Consider the following 20,283-nt stretch of genomic DNA (forward strand, 5'->3'; position numbering starts at 1 on the left):
ATCGAAAGCCAGATTCTAGTTACATATCCAGGTCTTTGGTGAAGTTTGTTAAAGCTAGTTGGTCACAAAGTATATTCCTCTCAGCTCAGTTTTATCAATCAGCTGCAGAACCTAAAACCTAGAACCTGAGACAGACAGATGTTGAGACAGACAGACAGACAGACAGACAGACAGACAGACAGACAGGCACCACATTGAAAACACATTCCCTTTTCTGGGAGAGTATCTAATGTTGGGTGCTGGTATTAGGAGAGAAGGAGTTTGGGAGAGTATCTAGTGTTCGGTGCTGGTGTTATGAGAGAAGGAGTTTGAAGACAGAGATCTGAACGAAGTGCATGGTTCACGGTTCATGTTCCATGCGTACGTGTGCGTATGTGTGCCACAAGTAGAGATGCTAGCAGACAGGAGAGGAGGAGAGGAGTGGAGGGATGCTAACATACAGACCAGGGGCCTCATGTATAAAGGATTGCGCAGCTTTCATACCAGAAGATGGCGTACGGCCAAAACTCGAAAAGTACCTACGCACAAAAATATTCACATGTATAAAACCGGTTGTACGCCAGGTCCTGCACACCTTTCCTTTATAAATCACAATCAACGTGAGATTGACCGCACGTGAACGAGCCACTGACCCCGCCTTGCCTCCTCCCATAAATTAATATGCAGATGGACTATAAATGCGCTCCTGAGGTCATTTCGTTGTCTGAATTACCGTATTTATTCAAATAAACGCCGCCCTCAAAGAAACGCAGCTCCAAAAATGAACGTTAAACGCTGCAACGTTTATTTGAAGAACTACGGTGACTGTGAGATCGCGGTTCTGACAACAGAGGTGGAGGCGAGAAAATGTGTCCTGTTTGGCGGCCTGTCATCAGGTATTAGTGACAAAAGACAGCACTTTGAGATTTAGCGAAATGTAAAGTGCATTACAAAGAAAATTATCATTATTATTATAGGGCCATCAATGCTGTGGGTTCAGAGAACCGGACCATGGCAGAAATTAAGAAGAAATGGTCCAATATAAAACTTTAAATGAAGAAACGAGTGGTGGCGCATCGTAACAGCATGATTTTGTCGTTCGTTTGACAGCCTCAAGTTTAACAGAAGTTATTAAGTGGTGGCGGTATAAACAGAAGGCTATATAGCATTTCCCGTTTTGGGTTTTGGCATTTTGATATGATCATCCACATTAATGATCAAACGTTTATTTTTTTGTTTTCTGAATAGTCAACGTCATAATGTACTAGTGGAAACTTTATTTTGTAATGTTTGGTGAGTCTCGGCACTTTTCAGTTGGAATTCGCCATGTTACAGAGCCAGACAAGACTTCGCGGACGGTCCGCACATTCTCACGTCTGCTCAAAGGTTTCCGTGACGGCCCGCACATTCTCACGTCAAGTAAATCTTTATAAATCACAAAGTGTGCGTGAAAACCATCGTACGCAAGCTTTTTGTGCGTACGCAACGTTTATACATGAGGCCCCAGGAGAGGAGAGATGCTGACATACAGACAAGAAGAGGACAGATGCTAACATACAGACCAGGAGAGGAGAGATGCTACCAAACAGACCAGCAGAGGAGAGAAGCTGACATACAGACCAGGAGAGGAGAGATGCTGACATAAGGACCAGGAGAGATGCTACCATACAGACGAGGAGAGGAGAGATGCTGACATACCGACCAGGAGAGGAGAGATGCTACCATACAGACCAGGAGAGGAGACATGCTGACATACAGACCAGGAGAGGAAAGAGGCTACCATACAGACCAGGAGAGGAGAGGAGCTACCATACAGACCAGGAGAGGAGAGATGCTACCATACAGACCAGGAGAGGAGAGGAGCTACCATACAGACCAGGAGAGGAGAAATGCTAGCATACAGACCAGGAGAGGATAGATGCTACCATACAGACCAGGAGAGGAGAGATGCTACCATACAGACCAGGAGAGGATAGATGCTGCCATACAGACCAGGAGAGGAGAGATGCTGCCATACAGACCAGGAGAGGAGAGATGCTACCATACAGACCAGGGGCCTCATGTATAAACTTTGCGCACGCACAAAAAGCTTGCGTACGCTGGATTTCACGCACACTTTGTGATGTATAAAGATTTACTTGACGTGAGAATGTGCGGCCCATCACAGAAGCTTTTGAGCAGACGTGAGAATGTGCGGACCGTCCGCAAAGTCGTCTGGCTCTGTAACATGGCGAATTCTAACTGAAAAATGCCGAAACTCACCTAACATTACAAAATAAAGTTTCCACTATTACGTTTATGACCTTGATTATTCAAAACACATAAAAAAATACGTTTGATCATTAATGTGGATGATTACATCAAAATTCCAAAACCCAAAACGGGAAATGCTATACAGCCTTCTGTTTAATCCGCCACCACTTAATAACTTCTGTTAAACTTGAGGGTGTCAAACGAATGCCAAAATCACTCGGGAAATGCATGTCACTCTAAAGGCCGATTTATACATCTGCGTCTCCATTAATGGACAGACGCACGCACGGAGTCGGACGGAGTTGGATGGACTGGTTGAATTTATACTACTCTGACAGCTCTGCGTGCTGAAAGCAATTCACAGCCAGAACAGTAGATGGCGCTGCACTGCGATGCTAGCTAGGTTATCGTAAAGTCGGAGCAAATTTACAAATGAACCGTTTCATCAATAAAATAAGCACATTTTCAGCAACTACACTGCCCATTTCTCGTCACATTTTAATTCAGATGCTGTACTGTTTAGCTGAAATAAGAGTTGTAAAAACTTACAACAATGGCGGTCAAAGGATTCTGTTCTCTTGTTTGTCACGGTGACCCCCACCACGGCAACCCCCAGCCCTGACGCAAGCGGTTCTTAATACGGACCAATCACAGCCAAGGGGTATCCGTAAAAAGACGCACGGACAGACGGATAGTCAGGAAAATCAGGAGGCGCACGCAGAGCTCTGAGAGGGCTCTGCGAGGACACGCAGAGGGCATTTCGTGACGGAGAGGGCGTTCCCCGTGTGCGTGTGAGTAAAAACGCAGAAGTATAAATCGGCCTTAACCCTATAGCTGCCATGCTGTTACAATGCGCCACCACTCGTTTCTTAATTTTAAGTTTTACATCGGACCATTTCTTCTTAATTTCTGCCATGGTCCGGTTCTCCGAACCCACAGCATTTATGGCCCTATAATAATAATAAGGATTTTAAAACAAGTTAAAAACAAGAAAGGGCACAAATAGTGACAGTTTTCCACTCCGCCGACTATCTTTTGTCGCTAATACCTGATAACAGGCCGCCAAACATGACAAATTTTCTCGCCTCCACCTCTGTTGTCAGAACCTCAATCTCACAGTCTGTATTTTTTTTTTTTCTTGCGTGTATAGCGATTTGACCGTATTTCTTTGAATAAACGCTCCAGCGTTTATTAAATAACGTTCATTTTTGGTGCAGCGTTTTTTCGAGGGCGGCGTTTATTCGAAGAAATATGGTAATTTAGATGAACTCAGGAGCTCATTTATAGTCCATCTGCATATTCAGTTATGGTAGGAGGCAAGGCGGGGTCAGTGGCTCATTCAATCTCACGTTGATTCTGATTTATAAAGGACAGGTGCGCAGGACCTGGTGTACGACCGGTTTTATACATGTGAATATTTCTGTGCATAGGTACTTTTCGAGTTTTGGCCGTACGCCATCTTCTGGTGTGAAAGCTGCGGAATCCTTTATACATGAGGCCCCAGGAGAGGAGAGATGTTACCATACAGACCAGGAAAGGAGAGATGCTACCATACAGACCAGGAGAGGAGAGATACTAACATACAGACCAGGAGAGGAGAGATGCTACCATACAGACCAGGAGAGGAGAGATGCTGACATACAGACCAGGAAAGGAGAGATGCTAACAGACCAGGAGAGGAGAAGAGATGTAGTTAACTGACCTTCTGCCAGTAGTTTATGTAGAAGACTTCTGAGGAGAAGTTGAGGTAGATGTTGGTGTCGTAGGCGTCGTCTCCTGCGTTGGAGATGGTCAGGTTCAGAGAAACGTTCCTCACTCCTCCCAGAGCCAGGTAGGGTTTACTGTGGAGCCTGGAGGGAGGAGGTGCAGGGAGGATAGGGGAAGGAGGAGGTAGGGGGAGGTTGAGGAGGAGGAAGTAGGGGAAAGAGAGCGGGAGAGGTCAGATGTGGCACTAGAGACTACTCAACATATCTGCTACATCTACTTCATACATATTCTACATTATCTGTTGAACTAGTTGCGACAGTACAGTACGAATAATTAATAATTATACAATAATAATTTGAAATAATTAATCGTATAATTATTTATTTGGATAAGTATCTAGTTACATGAATAGCCTTCATTCATTCTTTTTACAGTTCTTCTGTTCCAGAGGGGAACAGTGAGAACACTGCTGTTTTACTGCTTGTCAAACTGGGCGCTTTTGTTTCCAAATGTTCACTCTGCAAGACACACACAGACACACCCAAACACACACACACACACACACAACATAGCTGTAGATGGAAAACACAGGCTGGCAGCCAAGCACGTCACACAACCAAACCCTCTCTGCACAGCTATGATGTAACTTCCTCTGAGGAAGGTCGGAGGCCAGGAGAGAGGGAGAGAGAGAGGAGTCTTGGCTGGAAGAAGAGAGGATCAAGAATCTAAAGTAGGTTTTTACCCAGAGAGCAGCAACTTTCCATGCATCCCCAGGTCAGCAGCACAGTCTTCAGACACACAGTTCTTCTCAAACCATGTCTAGAGGGGAGAGAAAGAGAAGGAGAGAGGTTAAGAGAAAAGGAGCGAAGGGGGAGAGAGATGGAGTGAAAGGGAGAGAGATTAAAGAGAGAAAGAGAGACACTATTTAGAGAGAGGATGTCCCCTTTATAGTGAACTCCCTTCATTCATTCCTAACCCTCTCCCTCCTTTCAACCATCCATTCATCCCCCCTTCCATCTCTTCATCCCTCACGTCAGCTTAGAGCCAGGATCTCACCTTGTTGTGTGCTGCCATCTTGTCTCCCTTCCTCCAGCGCAGGACAGGGGTCAGGGGTGGGAGGTCGGGGTTAGGGTCGGGGTCAAGCATGTGTGGACCCAGACTGTACGCCACTTCAAAGCTGATGGCCGTGAACACATCCTTCACATCCTTCTGCAGACAGACACACACACACACAGTGTTTATACGTTCACATCTATTCTTGCAAACGCCAGCTGACACTTCTTTTGTAGGATTAAGGAGTTTCATTTCTCTTAAAAGTACCTCATTTAAGCTTTGTCTTTAAAGATGCTGTAAAGTGGAATTGAAAATTAGTTTCATCAGTTCATCACACCATGTTGTTAACTACACATCCAAATTCCAAATCAAAAGACAGGGGGGGCGTGTCGTCTGAAGGAGCTGAAGCTCCGCCCCCTCTAATTTATTGAATTTAGCAACAACAGCAACACTAGCTAAATCAATTGCAGATATCAGAACAGACCTACCTACCTGTCTCTGAAGGCTTCATTTATCAAGGCCTTTGCGCCTGTTTCCAGGCATTAATTGTTCGCAAAGACTGACTTAACCAATGCGGGATATTTACAAACAGGGCGCACTTGGGTAAAATCACAGATTGCCTGCCACATGAGCGAGAACAGGCAAGTTGCGCTTTCAATATGCGTTTGAGGGAGGGTCGTGGGGAAAGTGGGAGGGTCGTGGGGAAAGTGGGAGTTCCACCCAAAAAGGTGGGAGGATACGTGTAAAGTGTGCCTAATTATATATTCTGCTGTATTTACAAAGACTGCCAGTCAGAGCGTGCCTCTATTCTGCAGGGGAAATTCTCCGCCTCTTAAGAGCAGGTGCAAACCAGGAGCGCGTTTTCCTGTGTGTACAAATGTACCTTATTCAATGGCAGCAGTGATCCGAGCAAGGCGAAGACATAGGCCAATTTTTTTCCGAGGGGGTTGGATGTTCTTCATGTTCGTATGCTACATGTTTTGGTTACCCACAATGTTTTGGGGGCTATCTCGTTGTTTATGATCATTGACCAATGCACTTTTGTAAAGCTCTCTCTTGGAAGTCTGCTAAATGATTACATGTAAATGTATATGATCTGCCCTGTATAATGTTCAGGTTTGCTGTTACATCATGCACGTCGCTAAATTTAAGCTTGGGTTTTCTTTTTCCCTTAGGAAGATCCATGACAGATACATGCGGGCCCATTGTGGGCTCTTTTAGAGGCTCGCAAATTACGCTAATGTGTCAGGTTTAATAAGTACTAAGCAAAATGAGGAAGCATAGCGGGCCCTATTACCGAACTCGCAAAAACAGACGCAGCGTAAACTGTGCCATTGTTAGTAAATGAGGCCCTAGGTGTTTTATGTGTTAATAACTTTGTCTTTGCATCGTACCAGCTGAGTAACAGAATGCAACCGTCTGTGATCTGACGTAGATAGGTCGCTGTGACGAATATAGGTTGGGTTTTTGACCCGCCTATACAAAACCTGAGCTGAAATGCTTTCAGGAACTCATTTCACACGTATATATGTGTATATATGTACTGAGAAGCAAATCATGGAATTTGCTTTACAGCATCTTTAATTTTAAAGTAGATGTTTCTTGTTTCATATTATATTGTATCTATGTTCTTTTGCTGATGAAAAGTGAGGTGAGATTCAGTTTAACATGAAACATCAACTTAAGTGTTGCAGTCCGACTTTACATTCACATTGTATTCATTTAGCTGATGCTTGCATCAAAAGCAATGTACAGTACATGGTGTTAGATGGCAGAGGAAGTGAGTGACCGTGGTACAACATGATCTTAAATACAACATGCACAGCAGGGACAAATTTGGAGGTATCCCAGAAGTTTTGTACTGCTAAGTGTTGCTTTCAGTGCCCTTAGGCAAAGCAGAGAGTAGTTGGTCCAGGTTAACAGTAGAACAACAATAAGCCAGAGCATTCTTCTGATCCTAGATCCTAGCTTCAGCTAACCCTCCCCTACCAGCTAACCTTCCCCTCTCCTCTCCCATGAGCTTCTGTGCTTGTGTTTGATGGTTTCACAAGATAAGCCAAGCAAGGAAGCCCATCTCGCTGTAGGTTGGCTGGAACAGGACTGATGGAACATTATTGGCTGTAAAAGTAGCCTGCCACTAAAAAACGTAGAAACTGTCTGTGTTGCTAAACAACTGCCAGATGGCGTCATTAGCTATACAACATGTTAATAATGGACAAAACCTACGATACTTACAGTAATGCATGCACATACTTACACACACACACAGACACACACACTTACACAAACAGACACACACTTACACACACAGACACACACACACAGCCGTGTGTCTCTGCCCACTTGAAGTCTGCCAACATGAAGCAAAACCCCAAATGTAAACATGCGGTTCTTTCCTGTGGTCACTGGGCCTCCTGCTCCTTTAATCTCATTCTGTTTGTCTCTCGCTCTGTCTGTCTCTGTCTCTCGCTCTGTCTGTCTCTCGCTCTGTCTGTCTCTCACTCTGTCTGTCTCTCACTCTGTCTGTCTGTCACTCTGTCTGTCTCTCACTCTGCCTTTGTCTCTCACTCTGCCTCTGTCTCTCACTCTGTCTCTCACTCTGTCTGTCTCTCACTCTGTCTGTTTCTCACTCTGTCTGTTTCTCACTTTGTCTGTCTCTCACTCTGTCTGTCTCTCACTCTGTCTGTTTCTCACTCTGTCTGTTTCTCACTCTGTCTGTCTCTCACTCTGTCTGTCTCTCACTCTATCTCTGACTCTGTCTGTCGGTCACTCTGGGCCTCTTGTACATACATTCGCAAACGTAGCGTTATTAGCGCCATGGCCAACCCGCATATTGCGCACGCTGTGATACTTCAGTTTACGTCGTATTTACAAAACCTGAAGGTCATCGGGTAATCAGCGCCTTTCTCCACTCACTATACCGTACATTGCGAGCATTTAAACTCGCAATTGAATGGGCCCCCTTCTCTCTTTCTATCATGGATCAGCCACCAAAGTTAAAACAGCGATGATTGTTTGAAATGATCCCGATGCCAATATTTTATATGCAACGAGGAGTTATGGAACGACAACTGCTAGAATGGAATATGAACGCTGAGTTGGAGATTCAATGTAATCTTTGATTTCTTCCAGTAACTGTAATATTGCAGGCTGCGCGTAGGCCTAATGATTTTGTGTTCAATCAAATCAAAAAGTGTGATCCTTGTAGCAAAAATCCTTTGGCCTATGTCTTCGTCTTGCTCGGGTTACGGCTGGCATTTCACCAGGAGGCATATGCGCATCCTGAAAAATGTTCACTGCAAAATAGAGGTGCACTTTCACAGGCAGTTTTTGTACATACCGTGTAATACATAATTAGGCGCACTTAACGCATCCCCTCCCATCTCTTTATGGGAAACTCCCACTTTCCCCTTGACCCTCCTGTGAATGCATATGCATGAGACGGAAAAGCGCAAGTTGCCATTTTCCGGTCCCGCGACAGGCAGTCTGCGCTTTTACCTCAGTGCGGCATGTTCATACCTCGCCATGCTTTTACGCGCAAATTGGGCAACAAATACGCCTGAAGTGGGCGCAAAAGCGTTAGTACATGAGGTAGTACATGAGGCCCTCTGTCTCTTTCTCTCACTCTGTCTCTCACTCTCACTGTCTCTCACTCTGTCTGTCTCTTACTGTCTCTCACTCTGTCTCTCACTCTGTCTGTCTCTCACTCTGTCTCTCACTCTGTCTCTCACTCTGTCTCTCACTCTGTCTGTCTCTCACTCTGTCTGTCTCTCACTCTGTCTCTCACTCACTGTCTCTCACTCTATCTCTCACTCTGTCTGTCTCTCACTCTGTCTCTCACTCTGTCTGTCTCTCACTCTGTCTCTCACTCTGTCTGTCTCTCACTCTATCTCTCACTCTGTCTGTCTCTCACTCTGTCTCTCACTGTCTCTCACTCTGTCTCTCACTCTGTCTCTCACTCTGTCTCTCACTCTGTCTGTCTCTCACTCTGTCTCTCACTCTATCTCTCACTCTGTCTCTCACTCTGTCTGTCTCTCACTCTGTCTCTCAATCTGTCTGTCTCTCACTCTGTCTCTCACTTTGTCTCTCACTCTGTCTGTCTCTCACTCTATCTCTCACTGTCTCTCACTCTGTCTCTCACTCACTGTCTCTCACTCTGTCTCTCACTCTGTCTCTCACTCTGTCTCTTTCTCTCAGTCTGTTTGTCTCTCAGTCTTTCTGTCTCTTTCTTTCACTCTTTCTCTCTCTTAACTCTCTCCCTCTAGATGTCTCTTTCCCTCTCTCCTACTCCGTTTCTCCATCCCTTTGTCCATCCCTTTCACTCTCTCTTTCCCTACCTCTACCACCAACTCTTTCCTTATCTGCTATTTTATCATACTTTTCCTTTTGTTCCACCACCCATCCCTTTCCTCAATGTGTGTGTGTGTGTGTGTGCATGTCTCTATTATGTGCATGTTTGTGTGTGTGTGTGTGTGTGAGCACACCAGGCCACACACACAGCAATTACATCCTGCATGTGCTGCCCAGTAACATTGGAAGTGTTGGCAGGAAGTTGATGTATGGCAGGAGATGACTTGACAGAAACTTAAGTCCAGAGGAACACCACTCCACAGCCCTCCATCAAATCACATTACTAGCCAGACATCCAGCCAACAAGTGATATTACTAGCCAGACATCCAGCCATCAAGTAATATTACTAGCCAGACATCCAGCCAACAAGTCACATTACTAGCCAGACATCCAGTCAACAAGTCACATTACTAGCCAGACATCCAGCCAACAAGTCACATTACTAGCCAGACATCCGGCCATCAAGTCACATTACTAGCCAGACATCCAGCCACAAGTCACATTACTAGCCAGACATCCAGCCATCAAGTCACATTACTAGCCAGACATCCAGCCATCAAGTCACTTTACTAGCCAGACATCCAGACATCCAGCCATCAAGTCACATTACTAGCCAGACATCCAGCCACAAGTCACATTACTAGCCGGACATCCAGCCATCAAGTCACATTACTATCCAAACATCCAGCCACAAGTCACATTACTAGCCAGACATCCAGACATCCAGCCATCAAGTCACATTACTAGCCAGACATCCAGCCATCAACTCACTTTACTAGCCAGACATCCAGCCACAAATCACATTACTAGCCAGACGTCCAGCCATCAAGTCATCAAGTCACATTTCTAGCCAGACATCCAGCCACAACAAGTCACATTACTAGCCAGACATCCAGCCATAGGTCACATTAATAGCCAGACATCCGGGCAACAAGTCATATTACTAGCCAGACATCCAGTCAACAAGTCATATTACTAGCCAGACATCCAGTCAACAAGTCACATTACTAGCCAGACATCCAGTCAACAAGTCACATTACTGGCCAGACATCCGGCCATCAAGTCATATTTCCCTAAACCTGACTTCCAATTCAAGCTAAAAGTCTCAGTTTGTAACCTCCCAGCCTCAGCCCCAGCTACTATACACTCAAACCTTGCAGCCTCAGCTTAGTTCCCAGTCTCCAGTCCAGCTGTTTTCTGTTCTTAAGGCCATGTTAGTAGAGGGACACAGATAACATTGTTCTTCCAAAACATAAATTGTAGTCTGTGTGTTTGTGTTCTATCCTACTTGAGAATGAGCTGAGTCATTTGTAATTTTATTAAACATGTACTTGGTCTGGAGGGTTGTGTGTGTGGTGAACCAAGTGTGTGTGAGTGTGGGGTGTAGAACAGAATGTGTGTGAGAGAAACCATGTCACCTCCTTCCCAAACACAGGGCTTTTCAGGCTGCTCAGCTGAGACACTATTGACTGGAGAATTATCCCTCCCCTCCCTGCTTTATCTCCTAAGGAAGAGGGGAGGGGAGGAGGGGCTGGGTGGCAAGGAAAAAGGAGGAGATGGAGAGAAGGGGGGGAGAGAATGGTTATGGGAAAGGAGGAGGGGGGAGGAAAGAGGAAGGGAGGAGAGGAGAAGAGGACGAAAGGGGAGGGAGGACAAGGGGTGGAGGACGATTGGGGAGAAGGAGGGAGATGGAAAAGGGAGGATGTCAGAGGCAGGAGGTGGATGGGGGAGCAGGACGGATGGAGGATGGGGAAGGAGGGGGGAAAAGAAAGACAGGATGGGGGAGGAAGAAGTGCATTCTGCTAGATCTCCTTGTAAGAGCCTGAGTATCTCAGTATCAGGGTTTAATGATATCAGGGTGAACTCCATCACCAACAGTCAAAGAGTCGAGAAATACAAGAAATACAAGGGGAGAGTGGGGGAGGACAGGAGGAGAAGAGCAGGATAAGGGGGGACTATGAGAGGCCGTCTAGGGAGAAACTACTGAAACACTTGCTCATACATGTGTAACCAAGCAGTAACTAACCTCTGCTGGCTCCTGCTCCCCCTGCTGACTCCTCCCCTGCTGACTCCTCCCCTGCTGACTCCTCCCCTGCTGTCTCCTCCCCTGCTGTCTCCTCCCCTGCTGACTCCTCCCCTGCTGACTCCTCCCCTGCTGTCTCCTCCCCTGCTGACTCCTCCCCTGCTGACTCCTCCCCTGCTGTCTCCTCCCCTGCTGACTCCTCCCCTGCTGACTCCTCCCCTGCTGACTCCTCCTCCCCTGCTGACTCCTCCCCAGCTGTCTCCTCCCCTGCTGTCTCCTCCCCTGCTGACTCCTCCCCAGCTGACTCCTCCTCCCCTGCTGACTCCTCCCCTGCTGACTCCTCCTCCCCTGCTGACTCCTCCCCAGCTGTCTCCTCCCCTGCTGACTCCTCCCCTGCTGACTCCTTCCCAGCTGACTCCTCCTCCCCTGCTGACTCCTCCCCTGCTGACTCCTCCTCCCCAGCTGACTCCTCCTCCCCTGCTGTCTCCTCCCCTGCTGACTCCTCCCCTGCTGTCTCCTCCCCTGCTGACTCCTCCCCGGCTGTCTCCTCCCCTACTGTCTCCTCCCCTGCTGACTCCTCCTCCCCTGCTGACTCCTCCCCAGCTGTCTCCTCCCTTGCTGTTTCCTCCCCTGCTAACTCGTCCTCCCCCCGCTTACTCCTCCTTCCTTGCTGGCTCCTCCCCATACGCCCCCCCCTCCTTGTTGGCTCCTCCCCCCACTGACTCCTCCCCCTGCAGGCTCCTCCCTCCTTGCATGCTCCTCTCCTTACCAGCCCCTGACACAATAAGCTCTGTGACAGAATCAACTGCCTGACAGAGGGGCCTAAAAAAGTTCTAAACAGATCTGAAGGTCCAGAAAAACTGTATTTAGAGCAGAGCCTTTTAAGGTAAAGGGTTTATGGGTGAGGGATGGAGAGAGGGAGAGAGGGATGGAGGGAGGGAGGGAGAGATCAGCAAGTTCTAAATCTAAAGCTTGAAACTTCACTTCACACTAACAAAGACAGCTGGGAGCCTTAGATAGATCCACACACACAACGTATCGTACTGTACCATGAGATCACAGCCACAGTTCATCTTGCCTCACTGCTTAAACAAGGAGACAGCTGACGTGTAAACTCTGACCTGTCTGAGGAAAAGTATTAATAGAATTGGCATTGTAAACTTTATTCCCAGCCAAATTCAGCCCAGCCCGGCCCAGCCTAACCCTAACCCTAACCCAACCCAGCTCGATCCAACCCAACCCAGCTCGATCCAACCCAACCCAGCCCGGTCCAACCCAGCCCGTCCAAGCCCGGCCCAACCCAGCCCGGCCCAGCCCAGTCCAACCCAGCCCATTGAAAGGAAAAATGGACATGGAGGGGGTGGTGCTTCACTGGATCAACAAATGTAGTTCTTACTTACAACCCCGATCCGTACCACAAACCCACAACCAAGCTTCTAACCACAATTTCAGAACCACAACACCAGAACCAAACTTGTGACCATAGTAACCATAACACCAGAACCTTCTAAGGGACATAAGATGTTGCTATTTGGACCCAACAGCAAAAGGCTCCAATGACATCCTGATTACTGCCTCACTGAACATAAACAGGAATTGTTTGAGTCCCAGTTGAACATCTGATTGGAGGAAGACATTATTCTTAAAGGGCCTGAGGCGTTTTGGGGCTGAAAGATTAGTTTGTGTTTCTTATTGGCAAGGTGGTTCACTCTGGAACAGTCTGCAGAGGTGTGGAGCATAGATGGTGTTGGACATGTCTGTTTGTGTGCCTGCATGTGTGCAAGTGTGCATATGAATGTGTGTGGCATCAGTCTATCCTGATTTGGACAGCAGATGCTTCCTGTCCTTGGTGTGGTCAGTAGACCTGGGGAACTGGGCCGACACACACACACATGCATCCTGTCCTTGGTGTGGTGGTGGAACCTGAGGCTGTTATTCCTGCTCCCAGATAACACACTTACACACAGATGAGCCAGGCTCTGCTACAGAAGTAGCCATGCACTGAAGAGTGTGTTGGCTCCAGGAAGAGGCGCCGCGCTCATGAACAGGAAACACAAAATCTCTCTGAGGCTGTAATAGCTGCAGTTACACTTCCACAAACAATTGAGGGACAGTCTGGAGATAAGAAATAGGGGGAGGATGAGGGGGAGAAGGAAGGGAGAGGGGGGAAGGAGTGAGTGGGAGAAAGTCTGAACAAGATAAAAGAAAGAGGGAGAGGGGGGTAGAAAGATGGGAAGAGATATTTCCCTCCATCCTGGGTTTAGCATGAGTAGCTTGCATGCATAGCTAACATCTCCCTCTCTCTTGGGTTTAATTTAGCTAGCATCTCCCTCTCTCCTGGGTTTAACATAGCTAGCATCTCCCTGTCCTGGGTTTAGCATAGCTAGCATCTCCCTGTCCTGGGATTAGCATAGCTAGCATCTCCCTGTCCTGGGTTAAGCATAGCTAGCATCTCCCTCCCTCCTGGGTTTAACATAGCTAGCATCTCCCTCACTCCTGGGTTTAACATAGTTAACATCACTCTGTCCTGGGTTTAGCATGTGTTGCTTGCATCTCCCTCTATCTGAGGTTTAATGTAGCTAACATCCAGTGATGGGCAAGCTACTTGGAAAATGTTGTGAGCATGCGTAGCTGCTGCCTGTGACATCTAATCCTAATGCTAATACTGCTGGTAATGCATCCATTTAGTAGACACTTTTAACCAAAGGGATATACAGAGGGATTTGAACTTGTGACCTTTCAATCTGCAGTCAAATTCTCCATCACTGAGCTACACCCATCCCACTACTGGATTACTTACTACATATTCACAAGTTCTACTCACACACAGGTGATTCTAACTCACAACAGGATTCATTCAATGTTTCCACTGTATTCCTGCTACCATGCAGCTCAGCTGTATAAATAGGTGCTGCATCCCTGGTGGACTTAAATAAAGGCCAGCTGGTCATGATTAGTCTGTATGTGCGTGTGCATGTGTGTGTGTGTTGTGGTTAACTTCAGTCATAGCCTCGTTGTATCAGCTTTCCTGGCCGGGTTTAATGAACCAAGTGCTGGGGAAACAATGCAGGATGGCAGAATTGTGTGTAAGTGTTCATGTGGTATGTTTGAAACTGAGAGTGTGTTGGTGTGTAAGAGTGTGTGTGTGTGTGTGAGTGCGCTAGACTGTGTGTGAGAGTGTGTGAGTGTGTGTGTGTGTGTGTGAAAGAGTGTGAGTGAGAGATAGTGTAAGAGTGTGTGTGACAGTATGCATGTGTGTGTGTGAGAGAGAGAGAGAGAGAGAGAGAGAGAGAGAGAGAGTGTGTGTGTGTGACAGAGTTTGTGAAAGTGTGTGTGTGTGAGAGAGAGGGTGTGTGTGTGTGTGAGAGAGAGGGTGTGTGTCTCTGAGAGAGAGGGTGTGTGTGTGTGTGAGAGAGAGGGTGTGTGTGTGTGAGAGAGAGTGTGTGTGAGAGAGAGGGTGTGTGTGTGTGAGAGAGAGGGTGTGTGTGTGTGAGAGAGAGGGTGTGTGTGAGGGGGGACAAAGCGCCCAGTGTGTCAGGCTAGCTTCAGTGGTAAGGACCTGGCTCTCCCTCCCGGCTCTTTGGGGTTCACCCTGTTACATGTTTCCCTGCCTGTGTGTACGTGTGTGCATGTGTGTCAGATGAATTATTGTGTTCATACTTTTAAATGACTACTAGTACTAACAGTACGTACTACTTCTACTATCACTACCACTACCATTACTAATACTAATGCCACCGCCGCCATCGGGTCAATCAAACCACTCCTAAGTATCGTACTCCCGGAACAAGTGCGTCTTGAGCCTTTTCTTGAAGGTGGAGAGACAGTCAGTGTCTCTGATGGAGGTGGGGAGTTGATTCCACCACTGGGGGGCCAGACAAGAGAACAGCTTGTGTTGGGACCGGGCAGTCTTGAGCGGTGGGACCACCAGGCGGTTGCCTGAAGAAGACCGTAGGTGGCGGGTGGGGGTGTAAGGCTGCAGGAGAGACATGATGTAGTCGGGTGCAGTCCCGTTCACTGCTCGGAAGGTCAGTTCCAGGGTCTTGAGTGAATCTGATACGGGCCGTGATGAGTAGCCAGTGGAGAGAGATGAGGAGCAGGGTAACATGGGAACGTCTGGGTTGATTGTAGACCAGGCGGGCCGCTGCGTTCTGAATCCTCTGAAGAGGGCGGGTTGCGCATGTTGGGAGACCAGTGAGCAGCGAGTTTCAGTCGTCTAACTGGGAAAGGACAAGTGCTCGGACTAGCAGGTGGGTGGAGTGCTCAGACAGGTATCTCCTGATCTTCCGGATGTTGTAGAGGGTGAATCTATACGACCAGGAGACTGCAGCAATGTGGGCCGTGAGGGAGAGCTCGTCATCCATGGTAACCCAAAGGTTCCTGGCAGAGGATGAAGGGGTCACGGTCGCAGATCCCAGGGTGATTGAGAGATCGTGGGAGATGGAGGGTTTAGCTGGGATGATGAGAAGTTCTGTTTTGGCGAGGTTCAGCTACTACTACTACTATTATTAATACTACCACTACCACTACCACTCATCTCCCCACCTCCATCAGAGACACTGACTGTCTCCCCACCTTCAAGAAAAGGCTAAAGATGCACTTGTTCCGTAGAGTACAACGGTAGTTAATAAAGATTTGTTGGGTCCGATGTTAGTTTATTTCCTCCAGGAACACAATGACACTTATTGAGGGACTTGTTGCACTTGTTGGTTAGTTGTAACTGATTTAACTACTTGTACTCGCTGTAAATTATATTATTGTTGCTTGCTTTCCTACAGGTACACTCTTGCACTTTTGAGGTTCATGTTGTTTAATTTGTAATTTGTTTAACTGCATGTTCTTGTTTCTTCCCATTGGCACTTATTTGCTTATCACAATGTATGCTCATGTTTTGGCTACCCGCAATGTTTTTGGGGCTATCTTGTTTATGATCATTGACCTATGCACTTTTTGTAAAGCTCTCTCTTTAGAATTAATACCACTACTAACACCACTACTACTACTACCACCAATACTAATACTACTACAAGTACTACTACTACTGCTACCACTTCACCTACTACTTCTGCTGCTCCTACTACTACAAGTACTCCTAACCCTTTCAGACCAGTGTGAGGATGGATAAATTGCTTCCCCTGGCAACCCTCCAGCACCCCCTCCAACCTACCTCAGCTCCCCTCCAGGCCCACCCAGCACCCCTTCCAGCCCCAACCAGCACCCCCTCCAAGCTACCTCAGCTCCCCTCCAGCCCCACCCAGCACTCCCTCCAGCCCCACCCAGCACCCCCTCCAACCTACCTCAGCTCCCCTCCAGCCCCACCCAGCACCCCCTCCAACCTACCTCAGCTCCCCTCCAGGCCCACCCAGCACCCCCTCCAGCCCCACCCAGCACCCCCTCCAACCTACCTCAGCGCCCCTCCAGCCCCACCCAGCACCCCCTCCAACCTACCTCATCCCCCTCCAGCATCCCCTCCAGCATGCCCTCCAGCATCCCCTCCAGGCCCACCCAGCAGCCCCTCCAACCTACCTCCGCCCCCCTCCAGCACCCCCTCTAACCTACCTCCGCCCCCCTCCAGCACCCCCTCCAACCTACCTCCGCCCCCCTCCAGCACCCCCTCTAACCTACAACAGCCCCCCTCCAGCACCCCCTCCAACCTACCCCATCCCCCCTCCAGCACTCCTTCCAGCCTACATCAGCCCCCCTCCAGCCCCATTCAGGCCCCCTAGCCCAACACTAGCCTCCCCGACCCCCCTCCAGTCCCCAGACCCCCCCAGACCCCCAGCTCACCCCAGCCTGCCAGGGCCTGTGTGAGGAAGGATGGATGGGTCAATCTGGCACCCGTTGTGACCTGATCACAGAAATAGCAGCCTTACAGTTATAGGAGAGATGGTTGGGGTTAGGGGAGAGAATGTTAGGGTTAGGAATAGAGGAGAGATGGTTTGTTCACAAGAGCTGAGCCGTGAGCAGGCAAACAATCCTACTTGGAGACTAGCGTTACTTCCAGGGTCAGTTACGACCGTGGGCAAATATTACTTGGGGCAATTACTGTTACTACCTTAGGCAGTTATTCCCTCTGCAATTACTGTTACTACCTGAGGCCCCACCTCCATCAGAGACACTGACTGTCTCCCCACCTTCAAGAAAAGGCTAAAGATGCACTTGTTCCGTAGAGTACAACGGTAGTTAATAAAGATTTGTTGGGTCCGATGTTAGTTTATTTCCTCCAGGAACACAATGACACTTATTGAGGGACTTGTTGCACTTGTTGGTTAGTTGTAACTGATTTAACTACTTGTACTCGCTGTAAATTATATTATTGTTGCTTGCTTTCCTACAGGTACACTCTTGCACTTTTGAGGTTCATGTTGTTTAATTTGTAATTTGTTTAACTGCATGTTCTTGTTTCTTCCCATTGGCACTTATTTGCTTATCACAATGTATGCTCATGTTTTGGCTACCCGCAATGTTTTTGGGGCTATCTTGTTTATGATCATTGACCTATGCACTTTTTGTAAAGCTCTCTCTTTAGAATTAATACCACTACTGACACCACTACTACTACTACCACTAATACTAATACTACTACAAGTACTACTACTACTGCTACCACTTCACCTACTACTTCTGCTGCTCCTACTACTACAAGTACTCCTAACCCTTTCAGACCAGTGTGAGGATGGATAAATTGCTTCCCCTGGCAACCCTCCAGCACCCCCTCCAACCTACCTCAGCTCCCCTCCAGGCCCACCCAGCACCCCTTCCAGCCCCACCCAGCACCCCCTCCAAGCTACCTCAGCTCCCCTCCAGCCCCACCCAGCACTCCCTCCAGCCCCACCCAGCACCCCCTCCAACCTACCTCAGCTCCCCTCCAGCCCCACCCAGCACCCCCTCCAACCTACCTCAGCTCCCCTCCAGGCCCACCCAGCACCCCCTCCAGCCCCACCCAGCACCCCCTCCAACCTACCTCAGCTCCCCTCCAGCCCCACCCAGCACCCCCTCCAACCTACCTCAGCTCCCCTCCAGCCCCACCCAGCACCCCCTCCAGCCCCACCCAGCACCCCCTCCAACCTACCTCAGCGCCCCTCCAGCCCCACCCAGCACCCCCTCCAACCTACCTCATCCCCCTCCAGCATCCCCTCCAGCATGCCCTCCAGCATCCCCTCCAGGCCCACCCAGCAGCCCCTCCAACCTACCTCCGCCCCCCTCCAGCACCCCCTCTAACCTACCTCCGCCCCCCTCCAGCACCCCCTCCAACCTACCTCCGCCCCCCTCCAGCACCCCCTCTAACCTACAACAGCCCCCCTCCAGCACCCCCTCCAACCTACCCCATCCCCCCTCCAGCACTCCTTCCAGCCTACATCAGCCCCCCTCCAGCCCCATTCAGGCCCCCTAGCCCAACACTAGCCTCCCCGACCCCCCTCCAGTCCCCAGACCCCCCCAGACCCCCAGCTCACCCCAGCCTGCCAGGGCCTGTGTGAGGAAGGATGGATGGGTCAATCTGGCACCCGTTGTGACCTGATCACAGAAATAGCAGCCTTACAGTTATAGGAGAGATGGTTGGGGTTAGGGGAGAGAATGTTAGGGTTAGGAATAGAGGAGAGATGGTTTGTTCACAAGAGCTGAGCCGTGAGCAGGCAAACAATCCTACTTGGAGACTAGCGTTACTTCCAGGGTCAGTTACGACCGTGGGCAGCTATTACCTGGGGCAATTACTGTTACTACCTTAGGCAGTTATTCCCTCTGCAATTACTGTTACTACCTGAGGCAGTTATTGTTACTACACTATACACTCTAACACTCTCTACACACTAACACTCTCTACACACTGACACTATACACACTAACACACACTAACACTCTCTATACACACTAACACTCTCTACACACAATAACACACGCTACACACACCAACACTCTCTATACACACTAACACACTCTACACACACTAACACACACTAACACTCTCTATACACACTAACACTCTCTACACACACCAACACTCTCTATACAAATTAACACACTCTACACACAGTAACACTCTCTATACACACTAACACTTTCTACACACAATAACACACTCTACACACACTAACACTCTCTATACACACTAACACTACACACACCAACACTCTCTATACACAATAACACACTCTACACACACTAACACATACTAACACTATCTATACACACTAACACTCTCTACACACACCGACACTCTCTACACACACTAACACTCTCTATACACACTAACACTCTCTACACACAATAACACACTCTACACACACTAACACTCTCTATACACACTAACACTCTATACACACACTAACACTCTCTACACACAATAACACACTCTACACACACTAACACTCTATACACACACTAACACTCTCTATACACACTAACACTACACACACCAACACTCTCTATACACACTAACACTCTATACACACACTAACACTCTCTATACACACTAACACTACACACACCAACACTCTCTATACACACTAACACACTCTACACACACCAACACTCTCTATACACACTAACACTCTATACACACACTAACACTCTCTATACACACTAACACTACACACACCAACACTCTCTATACACACTAACACACTCTACACACACCAACACTCTCTATACACACTAACACACTCACACTCTCTATACACACTAACACTCTCTACACACAATAACACACTCTACACACACCAACACTCTCTATACACACTAACACTCTATACACACACTAACACTCTCTATACACACTAACACTACACACACCCACACTCTCTATACACACTAACACACTCTACACACACCAACACTCTCTATACACACTAACACTACACACACTCTCTGTACACACTAACACTACACACACCAACACTCTCTATACACACTAACACTC

The 20,283-nt window shown here is 48.1% G+C and overlaps 1 protein-coding gene across 1 annotated transcript in view; it reads right to left on the bottom strand.

Moving 5' to 3' along the window:
- The window catches only part of itga9 (integrin, alpha 9), an 88,409-nt gene that overhangs the window by 24,131 nt on the left and 43,995 nt on the right, over positions 1 to 20,283 (bottom strand). Inside the window, 3 exon segments of the mRNA XM_047029110.1 lie at positions 3,935 to 4,082; positions 4,682 to 4,758; positions 4,996 to 5,148. Of these exon segments, the coding sequence (XP_046885066.1) occupies positions 3,935 to 4,082; positions 4,682 to 4,758; positions 4,996 to 5,148 (378 nt within the window).

This window comes from Hypomesus transpacificus, chromosome 11, assembly GCF_021917145.1.
Source record: "Hypomesus transpacificus isolate Combined female chromosome 11, fHypTra1, whole genome shotgun sequence".
NCBI classification, from domain to species: domain Eukaryota; kingdom Metazoa; phylum Chordata; class Actinopteri; order Osmeriformes; family Osmeridae; genus Hypomesus; species Hypomesus transpacificus.